The sequence below is a fragment of the Nyctibius grandis genome, chromosome 7 (assembly GCF_013368605.1).
Source record: "Nyctibius grandis isolate bNycGra1 chromosome 7, bNycGra1.pri, whole genome shotgun sequence".
NCBI classification, from domain to species: domain Eukaryota; kingdom Metazoa; phylum Chordata; class Aves; order Nyctibiiformes; family Nyctibiidae; genus Nyctibius; species Nyctibius grandis.
The window spans coordinates 32,175,785-32,193,740 of NC_090664.1; the positions used below are offsets into that span (position 1 = coordinate 32,175,785).

The 17,956-nt window shown below is 43.3% G+C and overlaps 1 protein-coding gene across 1 annotated transcript in view; it reads left to right on the forward strand.

Moving 5' to 3' along the window:
- The window catches only part of CALCR (calcitonin receptor), a 79,980-nt gene extending 64,917 nt beyond the window's left edge, over positions 1-15,063 (forward strand). The window contains exons 11-12 of the mRNA XM_068405399.1: positions 7,004-7,045; positions 14,842-15,063. Coding sequence (XP_068261500.1) covers positions 7,004-7,045; positions 14,842-15,063 — 264 coding nt within the window. The remainder of the gene's footprint in view (positions 1-7,003; positions 7,046-14,841) is intronic.
- Positions 15,064-17,956: the final 2,893 nt, after the last annotated feature.

Below are 17,956 nucleotides of genomic sequence, written 5' to 3' on the forward strand. Positions count from 1 at the left end.
TAGATAGAGATGCAGAGAGGTAGAGACATTGAGATAGAAATAGCAGAGCCCAGAGAGCCATTGCTGCTGGAAGAAGAGCAATGAGACAGATATGGGACAAACTAGGGAAAATAATTTCTTCAACCAGAAGGTGTACAACATCCATGGTCTCAAAATAACAAGGAGCCAGTTCTGCTCTCAGCTCACTCCAGACCAGAAGAGCAACTGTAGGGATGTGAGGCATCACCACAGCTTGCTCTTTAACTTTTCTGTCAGAAGTTGTCTGGAAAAAAACACTAGTTAAGGAAACTACACTCTCCAACAGAAGAAAAGTAGAGCAATTACAGGATGGAACAGAGGAATTCAAATACCATACAGGAACTGAAATGGAAAATGGCTTCACTTCAGTAGTTCACATTCAATTTCTGCCTTTAGGTGAACTGCAGTTCTCAGATTCCCCCTAAACACTCTTGCTGAAGAACAGACTTAGAAAAATTTCTCTTCTTCTTTCTCTCCTTCTGCTGTCTTTCGTATCTGCCGTGCCTCACATGGACTGTCCATTGAGCATCTCTACTTCCAGAGGAGATCAAGATCCATCTCAATTGCCATCGTGGCTGACTGCTGTTAGTAAAAACACACTTAAGCAAAAAAATGAGACCCCTGCTGCAACCATGTACCGTGCAGTTCAACAGCAGATGTTTTGCAAGGCTGTGCAAATTAATGTAAAACACAGAGCACAGGAGAACGATCAATATAGGGCACCAGGAAGTGACGCACTTGATCCCCTTGCATAAATTTTCAATTTAGGAATCTGTGGTCTGACAAGGTCCTGCTTTAGAGGCATAAGGTTTTGGTTGACTTTGTGGTGTTTCTCAAACCAGAGCTTATGGACAAACTGCTGTGCGTTCCATATTGTATAGTGGGATTTGAGGTTTTTGAGACTACTCACTGTTTTTCCAAAACACGAAAAGAAACTTTATTTTTCTCACTTTGTCTACCCTTCCGCCTCTTTGCACATGCTTTTCTGTGTTCATATTTGAAGTTATGTCAAATTACACATTGTGCATTAGAGAAAAATTATTGGAGTAAAATAATTGCCACAATTCAGGTGGTCAGCACCTTTTCAAACCAGCCTGTGTGTCCCTAATACATAAGCATTTTGTTAAAACAGTTACTGCTTACCCTATGTTTGTGTAACAGAATATATACTTGAGAGTCCAAGATGTTTTACAAGGTATTAGCTACAATTTAACTGATAATCAGTTAAATGAGGATTTATAAAAAAGATACAGCTGTACAGCTCTTCAAAGCAACCCTTGGGAACACAAGCTATTATATTGCAGTTTTCCCCTCAATTTCACAAATTGTCATACTTTTAGTTTATAATAACTGCTTTAAGTAATTTAAAATGAAGGCATTTGGCTCCCAGTGATGCGATGTAATTCTGTTTTTAAAAGAGCAAGTACAGTTTAGAACAGGACCAGTGTAACTACATGACTGAATGGCAGGCTCTGTGTGCAAGAATTTTCCCTCTTACTAATTTCACACTTTCTCACCTCGTGTACCTGCCTTGACCCTGTTTAATCTTGTAGCAGTAGTGAAATATTATCTGAACAATTATGGCAATAATTACATTAATTTTAAGCCATTTAGGACCAAGCTATGATCTGCAATGTCTCTTCTTTTTTTCCTACCCCCTCTACCTTCTAACTCACCTGTTATGTGGCATTTTTTTCCCTTTTTCTGACCATTTATACCTCTTTTCACATCTTCTCCATCCATCGTGATGCCCCACATACAAGTTCACTTATCCTGACATACAGTTCAATTTAAAGCCTTCCTGGGTGTCATGGTTTAAAGCTGGGCCGGCTATTAACCTGGTGGCAGATGCTCTCTGTTAAGCCTCCCCCCCCACCACCCTAAGGGAAAGGGAAAAGGGAGAGAGACTTACGGGTTGGAAAGTTAAAACAGTTTTAATAAACTATAGTAATGAAAAAGAGTATAATAAGAATAATCAAATACATACAAATACATACAAATACATACAAATACATACAAATACATACAAATACATACAAATACATACAAATACATACAAATACATACAAATACATACAAAACCAAGATCGAGAGCTTGGAAATCCTCCTCAGGCAAAGTTGCTCCCCCAGCACAGGCAGAGGGGGAAATGCAGTAGCTCCCCTGCCATCACACCTGCAGGCTTTTAACTGGAGAATTGGCAAAGCTGGTACCAATCAGTGGGAGACAGGAGGGCCCCTCCCTCCTAGGCCCCACCCCCAGGAGGCAGTGGGTTAGTGATAAATAGGAAAGTGAGAATGACATGTATGGGATGGAATACCTCGTTGGTCAATCTTGGGTCACCTGCCCTGTCTGCTCCTCCCTGCAGGTGCGACCCCCCCCCCCTTTCGGCTCCTCACTCATAAGCAGTGAGGAATTTAGCAGTGACCTTGGTTTCTCTAAGACTAATTGGCCTGGTTTGGGCCAAACCAGGACATTCCACCCCTTATTCCATACCATTCACATCATACTCAGATCACCACTACCTTTTCATTTTCAAATATATATACACATATCAGTAGTTTATGATTCATCTTTATGCAAAAAGTTCATCAAGTTCATTTAGTTCAGGATTGTGGGTTTCCATCCGGCTATCAGTCTCTCAGGGCAGGAGACATGGTATGAGTTTTGTCACAGTTCATGCCCACGGGTTGCAGGTTCAAGATGTCAGTCTCAAGGAGGTTACTGGATGCCACTTGCAGCTAGCTCCGGTCTCATCACCACTGTCTTAACCTGAAAGACACTTATGCAGCAACAACATACAGTTCAGAATTAAGTAGTCTCACCCAGAATCAGATCACCTTCAGGGACACATTGGACTTCACCATCTTGCAACATCACCCACCAAGTACATCCAGGTCCCTGAGCAAAAGCAATCCCACGAATGGGTTTACCTTTGCCCATTGCAGGAAGAACCCAGACAGTTTTTCCCAACAGATTCCTTTCATGCACCACAGGGACTTTATCTCCTTCTACTGTATGTAGAAGGTCTGATTGAGCAGGGCCAGCTCGATTGATAGATCCCCTGGTGTTAACTAACCAGGTAGCTTGTGCCAGATGCTTATCCCAGTTTTTAAAGGTTCCACCCCCCATTGCTTTCAGGGTAGTTTTTAACAGCCCATTATACCGTTCAATTTTCCCAGAGGCTGGTGCATGATAGGGGATGTGATATACCCATTCGATGCCATGCTTTTTGGCCCTGTTGTCTATGAGACTGTTTTTGAAATGAGTCCCATTGTCCGACTCAATTCTCTCTGGTGTGCCGTGTCGCCACAAGATTTGCTTTTCCAGGCCCAGGATAGTGTTCCAGGCAGTGGCATGGGGCACAGAGTATGTTTCCAACCATCCGGTGGTCGCCTCTACCATGGTAAGCACATAACATTTACCCTGGCGGGTTTGAGGGAGTGTGATATAGTCAATTTGCCAGGCCTCCCCATATTTATATTTCAACCACCACCCCCCATACCACAAAGGTTTTAACTGTTTGGCTTGCTTAATTGCGGCGCATGTTTCACAATCATGGATAACCTGTGCAATAGAGTCCATGGTTAAGTCCACCCCTCGGTCACGAGCCCATCTGTATGTTGCATCTCTCCCTTGATGACCTGGAGTGTCATGAGCCCACTGAGCTAAAAATAGTTCACCTTTATGTTCCCAGTCCAAATCTATTTGGAACACTTTAGCAGCTTGATCCGCTTGTTGGTTGTTTCGATGTGCCAGGCCATCGAATCCACACAGTCCAATCAACTCGGTTGTCCCTCTCCTCCACCTGGCTGGAGGCAGGGCCCCCCTAATTAAGAAATGGATTCATGCTGCTCACAGGGACTGGACCTTCATTTCTCCTATTCACACTTGGGAAAAAGGGATTTGAGGCCCATCTACCCTGACTGGGGTCCTGCTCACTGGTAACTGGAGCAGCCATCCTTCTAGAAAAATTCTCTCTGGTATTTCTTTTAGCTTGCAACTCACGTACTCGTGCCTGTAGGGTACTGGCAGGTTGTCCATGCCATCTGCTCATGTCCTCCGCATAACCACGCAGGGCAAACCACAGGATACCTCGTGATGTGTTCCGTTTCCTTTGAGCTGGTCCTGTAGGAGAGCGTTTTCTCCTAACAGCTGCAACGCGGGCCTGTGTAGGTAGAGAGTCAAGTTTATTCTTGATCCTGGACAGTTTGTCTGACAGTTGTTTAAATGAGTCCTTGTTTTCCTTAGTCAGTTTTTCCACAGCCGAGATGCGTGCCTGCAGTGGGGAAGAAATACTATCTTCATACTGTCGCATACAGTTAGCCATTTTACCCACAGTAGAACGTGCCATATCATCTTCTCCCCAGACTAATATTGACAATGTATGGGTATATGTCGGCGGAGCATTCTTCACAACCTTCCGGAACATGGATCGGTTGCATTCCACTTCATCAGGATCTACAGGATCTACAACTTCCCGTGGGTGTCTATAAATGATCTCTTGCACAGCTAGTTCTCTAAGGTAGTTAATACCTTTTTCTATAGTGGTCCATTTGCTTAGGTGGCTCATAACATCATCTTTATAGGGATACCTGCTCTTTACAGCTGACAAGGGTCGCCTCCAGAGACTGATAGTGTTTGACTTTCTTGCGAGCGCCTTATCAATACCACCATCTCTGGACAGGGATCCCAACTGTCTGGCTTCTCTGCCATCTAATTGCATGCTGTCTGCCCCATTATCCCAGCATCGGAGCAACCAGGTAATAATAGGCTCACCGTCATAACGGCTGAAGTCTTTCCTTATATTTCTCAGGTCCTTCAGGGATAAGGAGTGGTAGGTTATCTCTACATCCGAGTCCTCCTCTTGTGATAGTTCTGCTTTAGAAGGACCTTTCTTCTGTGATGGGTCTGCTTTAAAAGGACGATCGAGGAAACCCCCCTCTGTGTCAGGCCCTAACTCTGCCTGAGAAGGGCCCTCACCTGGGTCACATGATGGCTCTGCCTTAGAAGGCTCTGAGTCATCATCCTTCTCTTCACAAGCTGATTTCTTTTGGTATTTGTTCCTGGTTACAGGAGCAATCGGTACAGATTCGATAGATGCTGGAGTCTGAGTAGATGCAGTGGCTGTCGTGGGAGTGCTGAGACTTGTTAGAGTCCGAGTAGCTGCAGTGGCCATCTTGGGGGGTGTAGCAGCTGTGGTGCAGGCTGCCAATGTTTCAGTGGATTGAGTGGCTGTAGTGGCAGCACACGCTGTAGGATCTGAGGTGGCTGCATAACACCTACAACTGTCCCTGCACAGATATTTAATCTTATCCCACATCAGAAACACATTCAGGACAACCAAAAATAAAAACATGCCACCTAGACAGCACCATCCTAATTTCACAAAATCTAGTGGAATCATCTTGGCAGAAAAGGAGAAGGTACTATTTCCGGAAGTAAAACTGGAAGTGTAATCATTAACAGAATTAGCTAAAGGACGCCTGGAGCGTGCAGATGAAGTCACTGCTACTGATTCGTGATTAAAGCTGCCCATCATTGTGTCATAGAGATAAGAGATCGGAATATCAACTGCCCAGTTTATCACAGCATAAATCAGTATCAAACCCCATACCAAAACAATACATTTTGACCAGCATCCACTGCTAAAGTGCATGTAAACATTCGTAAGAAGCAAGCAATAACACAGTGCCCACAGCAGGTAAGGCATCATTGCAATACTCAATTGTGAAAGAAACTCTATAAAAAGACAAGATAACACAGCATTCAAAAATGACATCACCATCTTCACTATCTGTTTTAATTTCCAACCCCTCATAAATCTCAAAGGAAGAAATCTGATACTCTCTCAGCTGAGCTCTCCGGGTCTCCTCCCACCAGAGCCAGGATTCAACTTATCAGAGCAACCTGTTGGAGCTTTTCTCGAGCCCCATGATGGGCACCAATAAATCTGTCACGGTTTAAAGCTGGGCCAGCTATTAACCTGGTGGCAGATGCTCTCTGTTAAGCCTCCCCCCCCACCACCCTAAGGGAAAGGGAAAAGGGAGAGAGACTTACGGGTTGGAAAGTTAAAACAGTTTTAATAAACTATAGTAATGAAAAAGAGTATAATAAGAATAATAGAAATAATCAAATATATACAAAACCAAGATCGAGAGCTTGGAAATCCTCCTCAGGCAGAGTTGCTCCCCCCAGCATGGGCAGAGGGGAAAATGCAGTAGCTCCCCTGCCATCACACCTGCAGGCTTTTAACTGGAGAATTGGCAAAGCTGGTACCAATCAGTGGGAGACAGGAGGGCCCCTCCCTCCTGGGCCCCACCTCCAGGAGGTGGTGGGTTAGTGATAAATAGGAAAGTGAGAATAACATGTATGGGATGGAATACCTTATTGGTCAATCTTGGGTCACCTGCCCTGTCTGCTCCTCCCTGCAGGTGTGACCCCCCTCTTTGGCTCTTCACTCGTAAGCAGTGAGGAATTTAGCAGTGACCTTGGTTTCTCTAAGACTAATTGGCCTGGTTTGGGCCAAACCAGGACACTGGGGCAGCTGGATTCTCCTTGGCCGACACTTTTAACTGGGTAACTGCACTCTGGCAAATCGGTGGCAGCACGTAGGACACAATTCCTCTGCCATCTCTTCAGCAAAGTCAGTGGCAGTGTGGTACTCCACTGTAAGCAAAATATCTATCTACCTTACATACCATTTAATTTTCCTTCTCTAGGCCTCTTGTACGAAAATAACTTCATAGCCAAAATAGATAATCTATAAATGCTAGTAATATAGAAGAAAATAGTAAAACATGTTGAAAAGACAAAAGTCAGTGTAACAACATAACTGTGGAAGAGGGGGAGGTTAGGTGAGGTATCTGTGATGCAGAGGAAGTGGACTAATGTTTTTATCTTGTATGCATCAAGTCCAAATTTCCAAACAATGCCAAAAAATTATATATTCTGATCTCTAAACTCTTTTCTTTTCCTTTCTCTTAGGGCTTACTTGTGGCAACTATATTCTGCTTCTTCAATGGTGAGGTAAGCATGTGAAATACAGGAAATGCACAGAACTTGAAAAATAGTCAGTTCATTGTTCATTAATGCAGAAATGAAGCATGCCATGCTACAAACTTTGAAACCACACAAAGTCGCTTTTTACTGTCGATACACAAGCAGCAGTGTGCATTTTTGAAAGCTCTGTGCAGAATGTGACTTTAATATCTCTGAGCAGATGAATCAGGAGTGTTACCGTTATAAAGCAGATGGCACCAAATGAGGTACAGGCATGAGGCTCTCCCCCTACCATCTGCAATTCTGAGACAGAGGATAAGAAAAGGAGAAAAATGCTGTACTTCCCTTCCTGCCCCAGAATAGCGGGATGGACCACAAAGCCCCATAAGAAGCACTGGGATTCTTTGGGGGGTCTGTCCTGGAGAGCCGAGTGCTGCGTTCAGCCCCAGAGCTGTGGCAGATGCTGTGCCCAGTAGCACTGTCAGAGCAGAGGAACCTAGAGGAGTGCGGTTACTTTCACTCCTTTGAGGACTAGTGCTGTTCTTTTTTAAAGTCAGTGTTTCTCATGTAGGAATTGAGAACAAAAACCCTTGAGGCAAAAGCATCTCCTATTCTCTTAGAGCTGGATCAATATTTTATATACCTACAGCTGGTTTTAGATCCACTTCACTGCATTTTTTTTTTTTACAAAAAAATAGCTGGTTAAAATATATCAAGAACCATTTAAATTGCTACAGTAAGCCATTTTCCAAACATGGTTAGCAGAAAAATGCTTTTTTAATATATCAGGAGCATTCAACTGTAGTGAAATAAACCACCACATATCTTAGAAAAGCTAGAAAGTCTTCTAAAAAGTTCATTTTGAATTCAGAGCAGATGAATTCCATACAGAGCAAGTTTTGTGATGCTAACACTCAGTATGTCACCCTAAAGAGATAGTCATGCTACTGTTTATCCCTGTAAATTATTAGAAAGTAGCAAATTCCCAGTAATGAAGTGACTATGCTGCTGCTTTCATAGCAACTGGAAGCAACTTATCTTATTGATAAGGTGCTACTGGCTGGTTTGCTAACTTTTGCAATGGCAGAGAGTATTCTGCTACCACTTGTCAACATCACTATACATTTGCTTCGGGCTGGCTTGCTGCATAAATGTAGAGAGCAGAACACACAACAGTAGAAAAGATTAGAGGCCTCCTGCCGTAATTCTGTAGCATGGCTTCTCAGGAGAATAAAAGAGAATGGCAAAATGCGAGCAGTTAATGACACCAGAACCTAATATGAAACGATAGCTGTAAAGATCACGCTACAGAATTTCATGCTTTCATGGGTCCAATTAAACAAAGTTGGAGAGGTGTACAACTCTCCTATCACGTTTCTGTCCCCACCATGTGCAGGCTACTACCGCCTTTCTTCTTCTCCCTTACTGTCATCACTTTCTGGCACAGTCCAATTTCCATGCCCTGGAAACACAGAAAGACTTCTGATCCTCCCTGGTAGGGAGGACCCGGCATGGAGAAAGAAGAGACCAGCCAGTCAGTTTTTGAAACCCCATAGCAATGGCTGCATAGCTATGTACAGGTAGTGCTCCAGTGTGTCCTTTCTTGCCTCCAAACCATGTGTTACCGCAAAATCCTGGTCTTGAGCATTGCCTTCTTCCTTCTTCATTCTCCCCAGTGTCACCTTAGAGCTTTTCAGATCAAATTTTGCAAAACAAATTTGATTAATGTTTTATAGCTTTAGTTTGATTACTCTGTAATTCTGCAACTCTAATGAAAAGATATGGATTTGTGCCTAGATTAAAAGCTGTAGCAATGCTAAAAATGAGGGAAGGCTGCAAGAAAATGCACTGAAAACATAAAGTATCTTAAAGGCTGTTTGTTTCTTAGATATGTTTCATCAGATAGCTGTAATTCCAATGTACTTTTGGCAATGCCAATGTCAGAGAAGCATATCCACCTTTACAACTCCAGGAATGTAATTTTCAAGTTATGCATAATTAATATATCTGGAACATCTGCTTGCCAACATCATGGCAGACCATATATATCATTTAATTCAAAATTAGATTGCAGGGTGTGAATGAGTTTACCTGTCATATGAACTAACCTATAGTGTGCAAGGTAGAAAGCTAAAAGCCACATTCCAAGAGTGAAAATTAGTCTAAAATAACTACACGGCTCTTTTTTGTTCATTAAGTATTGTATTACATTTAATTTAGAATTCAGAAATATATTTGGGTTAAGAAAATGCACCATGTTCATATATGGCATTCGGATGCCCAACCTCAGAGACCCGCTGCACTTCGTGGACTTCTGCATTGACTGAGCTGCTGTTAGGAAGCGGCAATAGCAGCCATTCATTCCTTACATGGACTGAAGATGCACAGTCTAGATCCAAATCCTGAATAACAGCAATAGTCACCAAACCCCTAGTCACCTTTGAAAGCCATTTTGACACATCTGACAGCCCACAGTAAAAAGACCTCTTCCTTGTGAAAGGCTCTTATCTGGATATCCACTTTTGATACTTGAGTTGTCAGTGAGTCATCACTAAGGGGACACAGCTGGAAAGGATGATGCCAAAAATGAGATAAAAATGAATCTGATATTGAAAGGTGGCTTCCAGTTTTGTACTCTATTGCTCCCCTAAGTAATCACATGGCTTAACTACCTCTGGGTAGCTCCAAACTGCATGAAGGATTAATGACTCCTTGGTGGAGTGGCTGATCAGAAACGTTGATCAGTGTCAAGCAGTAAGAATAAACAGCCGTGGGGATTCAGGTTTCCCAGACATGTTGAGAGTGATTTTTGTTGCTGCTTGGCTACTTTTCACCATTACACCCATTTTCAAAATTGTTGTATCTGCTGCAGACTTGCAGACTGTCTAACATGGTCAATGGTAGGGATTCTGAGAAAACCTCTCATTCTTTTCTTATAGGAAATTTTATTTACTGGACAATAAGGGAAGCTTTTTTTAGACTTTCCCATTAAGGTGGGCAGAGAATCAAAGATGGCACCTCTCTAATACAGACTCAAGACAGTTTGGTGCTACTTGCATCAGCGCATTATCCATAAACATGTACTAGAGTAGCTGTGCTGGGCTGTGCCAGAAGAGAGGATGACTTTCTTCCAAGTCCCATTTATTCCTGCAGTTATACAAGTTGTAGGTATATAAGGCACAAAACCTATAGAGGAGCAGCAACAGACTAATGCCAAGATGGCATTAGGTCCTTACGAAGGGAGTGCTGGTCTGAGTTTGGCTGCCCAAGAGAACTAAGCTGAGATAATTTCCCCCAGTCTTGCTGTGCGCAGTATGACATAGACCAAAGCCACAGTCTGGTCTTCAGTCATGGAAGGATATTGTTTCCAAACTGCTCTATACATCTGCTGCTTTAGAGCTCAAAGTTATTTCTCCTGAGAAAATTCAGTGTGGGACAAGAAGATTAATTTTAGTACCACAGGAGCCTGGATACTCTGGGATTTATTTTTTCCTACTGGAATGTTTAACTTCAAGGATGGAATACATGAAGTTTAGCCAGGCCAAACAATGCTAAACTCAGTACCACCTGACAGTGTTTTATGTTGCATTCATTGCCTACTACCTCACCAACCTCACTTTAGTACCATGAGCCCATCTATAGAAAGAAATGTAAAAATAGTAATAAGAAGCTGTACCAATGCCTGCATTCATGTGGAAGAACACATAAACGATGGATTTGTTTTGGACTTTTAAAATGACAGATCTTCTTGTGAATTTTCGTATAAAATCTCAGTGTCCAGCAGTGCTGTAGTTTGTCCAACAGCAACAGTGTTGTACAGATGATACAAGGTCTCTGCAATAGTCTGCTCACCAGAACATATTTCCAGGCCTGAGATTCCTTCTAGACTGCAAGGCTGGCCAACAAAATGGAAAGTCTGTTTGGAAAAAAAACCAGTCATATATCTTGTGTGCAAAAGAGGCATGAATGGCTAATAGAGAACAGAAAAACCTTTTAAGTCCTGAAGAGCAGAGTAAATAAACTCAGGCTCTTCATTTCTTTAGGCTTTACTTTCTTCCATCTGCTATCACAGCGGAAAGCATGGCAGGCATCACCCTGCCCCTCCCAGTCCCCAGGAGCCTCCTTGGTCATTCATACATTGTGGCTGTGCATGTGATTTTCAGTAATGCTGCTCACACATTTAAAATCCATGCATGAACAATTTTAGTTGGCACTGAATTATGGTCATCTGAGATCCTTGGAATCATGGCAGATATCTAGATTAACATGTTGTTTTACTCAAGTGCAGCAGCTTATACTATCCATTATCCGTTTGTGGCTCAGCAGGAGCTCATCACCTTCACAGCAGCTCTTCTCCCCATGCAAGAGTGATCAAAGCCTTGGGGTCTATGCAGGGGGCAGGGGAAGGGGGGCTAGGAGAGCAACAGGAAGCCTGTAAGAGATGTTCTTGCCACTTTCACTAAAGACTCTGAGATTAGTCTGAACGTGTGAACTGCTGTGAAATGTGAACACGCTCAACACTTAACGGCAGAGGCAATGGCCAGAGGTGCACAGTGGCTAGAAGAGCTACTAACAACCATGGTGGCAGCATTGGAGAGATGGCTGCGGGTGGGCAGAGCTGCTGTGCACAGCCAAGATTTCTGTGTTATCCTCATTGTGTCCAGCCATAGGTTACAGGAGCCACTGCCCCAGCATGATGTTGGGGAAAGTCACTGACTTAATGCTTCTGAAGATTTCTTCTTCCAGTCCCTCCCCATAGTTTCTAGTGTGACTAAGCTGAAGTATTGGTACGGAGCACTGTAACATCAAAAGGCAATTTTAAGGAGACTAGAATCTTCACAGGGTTTACCTCATGTAGTATTTCCATATCATGTGCTACAACTGCGTTACTCTTTCACTCAGTAATTCTTTCTCACTAAGAAACTTTGGTGATGTTGTGACATGAAACATCCCTGCATGCACTTTAAATCTCAATATTGGCGTAGTAAGCTTTGCTCACAGCGCCAGTAATTAAAGTACAGTTGTAACCATATGCCTTTTCCGTGCTTGATATCTAATTAACCTACACTCAGCTATTTGTTTTCTTTTCTTTATGTGTTAGGAGAAGGTGAATAGGAATATATTTCCCCAGGTGAAAAGAACTCTTAACTACATTGTTTTGAGCTAAACAACAGCAAAAAAAGAGCTACTGTTGGAAACTGGGCATGGATATAATTTTCAGTTAAAGGACTAGTCCAGCAAGCATTTGTTTACTCAAGAAAGTAGTCATACCGAAGTCAGTGCAACTACTTGCATGATTAAGGATTTGTAGCATCAATCCTCATACCTTGGCTTGTGTCTTGGATTAAAAATAAAAAGCCAAAGCAATTGAAATATCCATTCTTGGCATGCTCTGTAGTCCTGCTGTACACTCAGTAAGCAACTCGGATTCGTAGCAATTCCTTATGAAGCTTTGTCCTTAAGTGACATGAAACAGCTTTCTTGCAGGCAGCTGTGGGTGGTGAGTAGATAACATTCTACTATATACATATTAATAGAGTGATTAGAGCTGTGGAGACTTGGGAAACGTTAGTCATTTAGATTCATCTACATAAAGATATTGTTCTGCACAGAGCCTAGAGAGTGACTTCAGACTATTCCCTGAGCAAAATGACATACAACATCCACCTCAGCAGGAGCACAGAAGCTCTGGAACACTCTTGTCATCACAGTGCCTCACCTGCGCCTGCCTTCCTCTGGAGGGGTGGTCATTATAGCAGATTATTATGGCAAACTGCTTCTATTCTCACATTTTGCTGTCTGGAATCGCTGATCTGAACGAACAGAGCCAGGGTTTGCCCACTCCCTGCTCATGTCTCAACGCTTCCTTTGGGAAGGATCTAGCAAGTGCTGGCACAGCTCAATGGACAGCTGGAGAAGGGCTACTTATTCCCTGGCAGGACTCAATAGCTTAATCGTATTCGAGCACCACATATAACATCACTCTTAATGTAAATGTTGAAAAAAATATTTTATTCCTAGAAGATGGATGTCCAAAGTTTGAAATTCTCGGCTATGCAAAGGGCTATGACCAATACTATTTTTTTGCCAGCACAGAACCTGTTCTTAAATTAGCAGAACAAAATCTCTGTTTATCTGTACTAATCCTCCAACTCTTTCCCTCTACAAAATTAACACTGGCAAGCTCTTGAAGTGTACTTACACTTTGCCATTCATGGCCAGTTTTACTCAAGGTTAAGGTTCTTCAGGGATCACAATGCATTAGCCGTTCCAGGGGTAAGGATCCAGCTGCAACATCAGATGGATTTTAATACCCATCCCTCCTTCCTCGTCTACCACAGCATCCTACTGTGTTCCCATGCAGCAATCTGTTCCACATTTACCTCTTATGGGAACAGCTAACCCATACCCGCTCCTCATAAGCAGCGACAGCTGCAGAAACTCTAATTGCTGCCATAGGGTAGGCAGGGAAGGAGTTAGGGCCAAGAGATGAGTAACTGCTTCTACTTCTGGAGCTGGGAGTAAAGGGGAGGAGAGAGGCAGACTGAACCTGATGGAATTAGACCTGGAGCTTTGTGGTTGGTTGACCCTGTCTAGATGCCAGATGCCCACCAAAGCCACTCTACCACTACCCTCCTCAGCCAGACAGGGGAGACAAAATGTAACGAAAGGCTCGTGGGTCAAGATAAGGACAGGGAGATCCCTCACCAATTACGGTCACAGGCAAAAGAGACTCAACTTGAGAAAATTAGTTTAATTTATTACCAATCAAATCAGAGAAGGATAATGAGAAATAAAAAGTAAATCTTAAAACACCTTCCTCCCACCCCTCCCTTCTTCCCAGGCTCAACTTCACTCCTGATTTCTCTACCTCCTCCCCGTCAGCAGCGCAGGGGGATGGGGAATGGGGGTTGCGGTCAGTTCATCACACGTTGTCTTTGCCGTTTCTTCCTCCTCAGGGGCAGGACTTCTCACACTCTTCCCCTGCTCCAACGTGGGGTCCCTCCCACGGGGACAGTTCTCCATGAACTTCTCCAATGTGAGTCCTTCCCATGGGCTGCAGTTCTTCACGAACTGCTCCAGCGTGGGTCCCTTCCACAGGGTGCAGTCCTTCAGGGTCAGACTGCTCCAGCATGGGTACCCCATGGAGTCACAAGTCCTGCCAGCAAACATGCTCCAGCATGGACTCCTCTCCACGGGTCCCCAGGTCCTGCCAGGAGCCTGCTCCAGCATGTGCTTCCCACGGGGTCACAGCCTCCTTTGGGTGCATCCACCTGCTCCAGTGTGGGGTCCTCCACAGGCTGCAGGTGGATATCTGCTCCACCGTTAACCTCCATGGGCTGCAGGGGACAGCCTGCCTCACCATGATCTTCACCACGGGCTGCAGGGGAATTTCTGCTCTGGCACCTGGAGCACCTCCTCCCCCTCCTTCTTCACTGACCTTGGTGTCTGCAGAGTTGTTTCTCTCACATATTCTCACTCCTCTCTCTGGCTGCAATTGCTGTTGTGCAGCAACATTTTGCCCTTCTTAGATATGTTATCACAGAGGCGCTACCACCGTTGCTGATGGGCTCAGCCTTGGCCACTGGCGGGTCTGTCTTGGAGCCAGCTGGCATTGGCTCTGTTGGACATAGGGAAGCTTCTAGCAGCTTCTCACTGAAGCCACCCCTGTAGCCCCACCGCTACCAAAACCTTGCCAAGCAAACGGGATTTTTCTTTTTTCTCTTTATTTTTTTTTTCAATTTCCTGTAGCAAATTAAAAAATCGCTACAATTATAGGGGTTTAGATTATGCCTCACCCTAACTATGTGTTTCTTTAACAGGTACAAGGAGCTTTGAAGAGGCAATGGACACAGTACAAAACCCAGTGGGGCCAAAGACGCCGAGAGCACTGTTCCACGCGGTCTACCTCCTACACTGCAACGTCAATCACAGAGGTCCCCGTTTACCTGTACCATCATGATTCCAACAATGAACAGTTAAATGGAAGATATGTAGAGGACTCTGAACTAGTTGCATTAAAATCTGGAGAGACATCGGCATAGCTCAGCACCAGCCATTGCAAACACATCATTTAACATTCTGCTTGTGAACAAAGTGGGGAGAAGGCGGGGGGAGTGTGTAAATCCAAGCCACTGTGGGAGAGGGCAAGACCAGGTGAAAGGACACATCGTATTCAAACCACATCAGCCTCTGACAGCGATGACGTAGAGGGAGTCTGACGCAGACCTGGGAATGGCATTTCTTCCTGTGCGCTGCAGCAGGGAGTGAACGTGGACCTGCCCACCAGGCTGTGTCATCTCCACATCCCCTGATATCGGCCATATGACGTGACCATCCAACAGTAGTAGCAGTGCCAGGTAGCCCACAGCAAACAGGAAAGAAAGAACCAGTAGGTGGCAATTGAAAACTTTCAGCAATTTTTGCTTTTGGTATTTTTCCTTAACACTAGATTTTGAACTATCAGCTTTCACAAGATGTAACTGTCTTGGAGTTCTTTACTTTTCCCCTTTTAATGAGGTTGATGATTTCTTAAAAGATTTTGCACATTGCAAGGCAAATCAAACAGATGAACAGAAAAAAGAGTCACTTCAAAGTATTCAAATCTTGATGAACTCCAAAGGATAGCCCAAAATATTACCATCCCCAAAGAGTACCCCAAAATATTACCATCCCGTTAGCAAGTGCATAAACCAAATTAAGGTAAAATAGTCATTGCATACCAAAATCACAACACCCTCAGAGAAACAGACTGGTTCTTTAGGCTGCCTCACACAAGTCCTGAAGGCATTGCAAAATAGTTTTTGTTTAACAATACTGGTAGTTCAAGAATATTTATTTATAGGGAAAATTGTCTCCCTATTACTCTGCCCAGAATCTCATCATTAAGGCACAATTCTTTCACTCTGAATAAACTGTGAAATTTGTTTGGAAATGATGATTTTCTTTAATAGCCATTCTGAGATGAATGCTAGATGAATGCTTGCCTCTGTAATAAAATTGTGATCATGGCAGTAAAGGACCCCAGGTAAGAAATGAGAAACTAACGTCTTAGGACAGGAAGCATCTATTTTTAGAGTCTGTAGTTGTTGAAGGTGATGATTTCATGTGTGAGTCTGTCGTCAGGAAAACACGATGTATGTACAATTTTGTGAGTAATAAGCACCTTTTATCACACATTCAAAGCATCATTAGAGTCTCTGAGTGATTACTGAGGTAGAAATTAGGTCAGGGAGAAGCTGATGTGCAGTTAGAATTTACAGTACTGTCACTGCAAAAGTTCTGCAAATCACTAAAGAAATAAAATAGATGAATTTCCCACATTAAGCTAATTGTAAGGAATCTGCAAGCAGCAAGGCAGTGCCAAGGAAGTTTTGCAGAGCTATGACTCCTATGGAGTTTTATGCATAAAATGTCTAATGAATATAATGTCATTTCTTCTTGCATCTCTCTGAAAAAGTGTCCTACACATTTCCCAGTCCTTTGCCTTTGGCTGAGACGTGCAGGGGATGTTTCAAATGCTAATAACTTCAAGATACTCATCATAGTCTTTAACTTTGAAGGAAGCTGGAAAGTTATCAGTCCCCATTTGTTTTCCCTGCTAATACACTTGCATCTGACACTTCTGCCCCAGGCCAAGCAGGAAGACACGATCAGAGGAAGAGTCAGCTGCAAGTGCCAAATTCAGCCCTGACCTGGCAGTTGTAAAAATACCACCCTACGTGGCAGGTGAATGGGAAGAGGCAGAATGCCATCCTTTATACTGCAGTTGCATTCATGTGGGACTTCTGCTGCTGGTGTAAAATTTCTTCCTTTCCTTCATTTGCTTGCTGCGGTTCCACCCATAATGATTTTTCTCCTTAGCACTGCATAAGGTACTTTAAAATATCATGGGTGAGAATAGTCTTAAATCCAGATCTTGTCAGATACTAAAGGAGAAGAGAAAAACTGAAATAAGACACTTGAGCTGAATGACAATTCTTTTGAGGTAACTTTGGAAGTTACAGACAGAGGCCTTAACCCTGCAGGTATACTGAGGAGGGACTGCAGGACAGTCTGTATGCCACAAGGTAAAATGCACTTTAGAGGGTCCTACAGAAAGAGATCGTAAGCTAGTCCTGCCATAAAACTTGATAATCTATTTCAGATTCTATTGAAATTAGTAGACAAATCCCTGTTGACTTACATGAGCGGTGAAGAACTCTCTTCAGTGTTCAGGAATAATTTATGCAATAGAGTTTGGCATAGACCTTGAAAACAGGAGACAATTTAATCCTTAGTGATTTTAAACCATTTTTAAATATTTTGTTCAGCCAGGCTCAGTTTTTCCTTCACTGACACAACTAGACCCTAAGCTTTACTTTTCATTTGTAAATTTTAAATAGAGGTCCACTATACATGTCTACGTACACGAGTCACCATCTCACTGGAAGAGTCCCTTACAGGAATGATCTCGTGAGGGATAGGCGTAAACCCAGATCTATGAGAGGGGGCTGAATTCCCGGTATCCATACATGAGGCCACTGCTGAGCTACTGGCGCTGCGACCGTAGAACAAGAGGGAGGAGCTGGGGAGCAAGAACTAACTGTCCACCAACGGTGCAGATCATTGCATGGTTAATCCAGTGGAACATTTACAAGAAAATACAATCCTGTGTATTTGTTCAAGCCACATACTTATTTTTAGTACTTCAAGGAATACGAAGGCAGTTATTTTTTCAGACAACACTATTTCACATATTATTATTTCTACTTTTGCCAGTGAACAATGGGAAGTGGAGGATTTAGTCATTAGAGACTATAAGGTGGCTCTGCTATGAATGATGTATTTCTGAATAGCTTTGGGGCACACCAGACTTCCCTGGAGAGCTCCAGAAGGCATTCTTAGTTTCTAAAGACACAAATGAGCTGATTGTAAAAGAAATGTGCATAATACAGA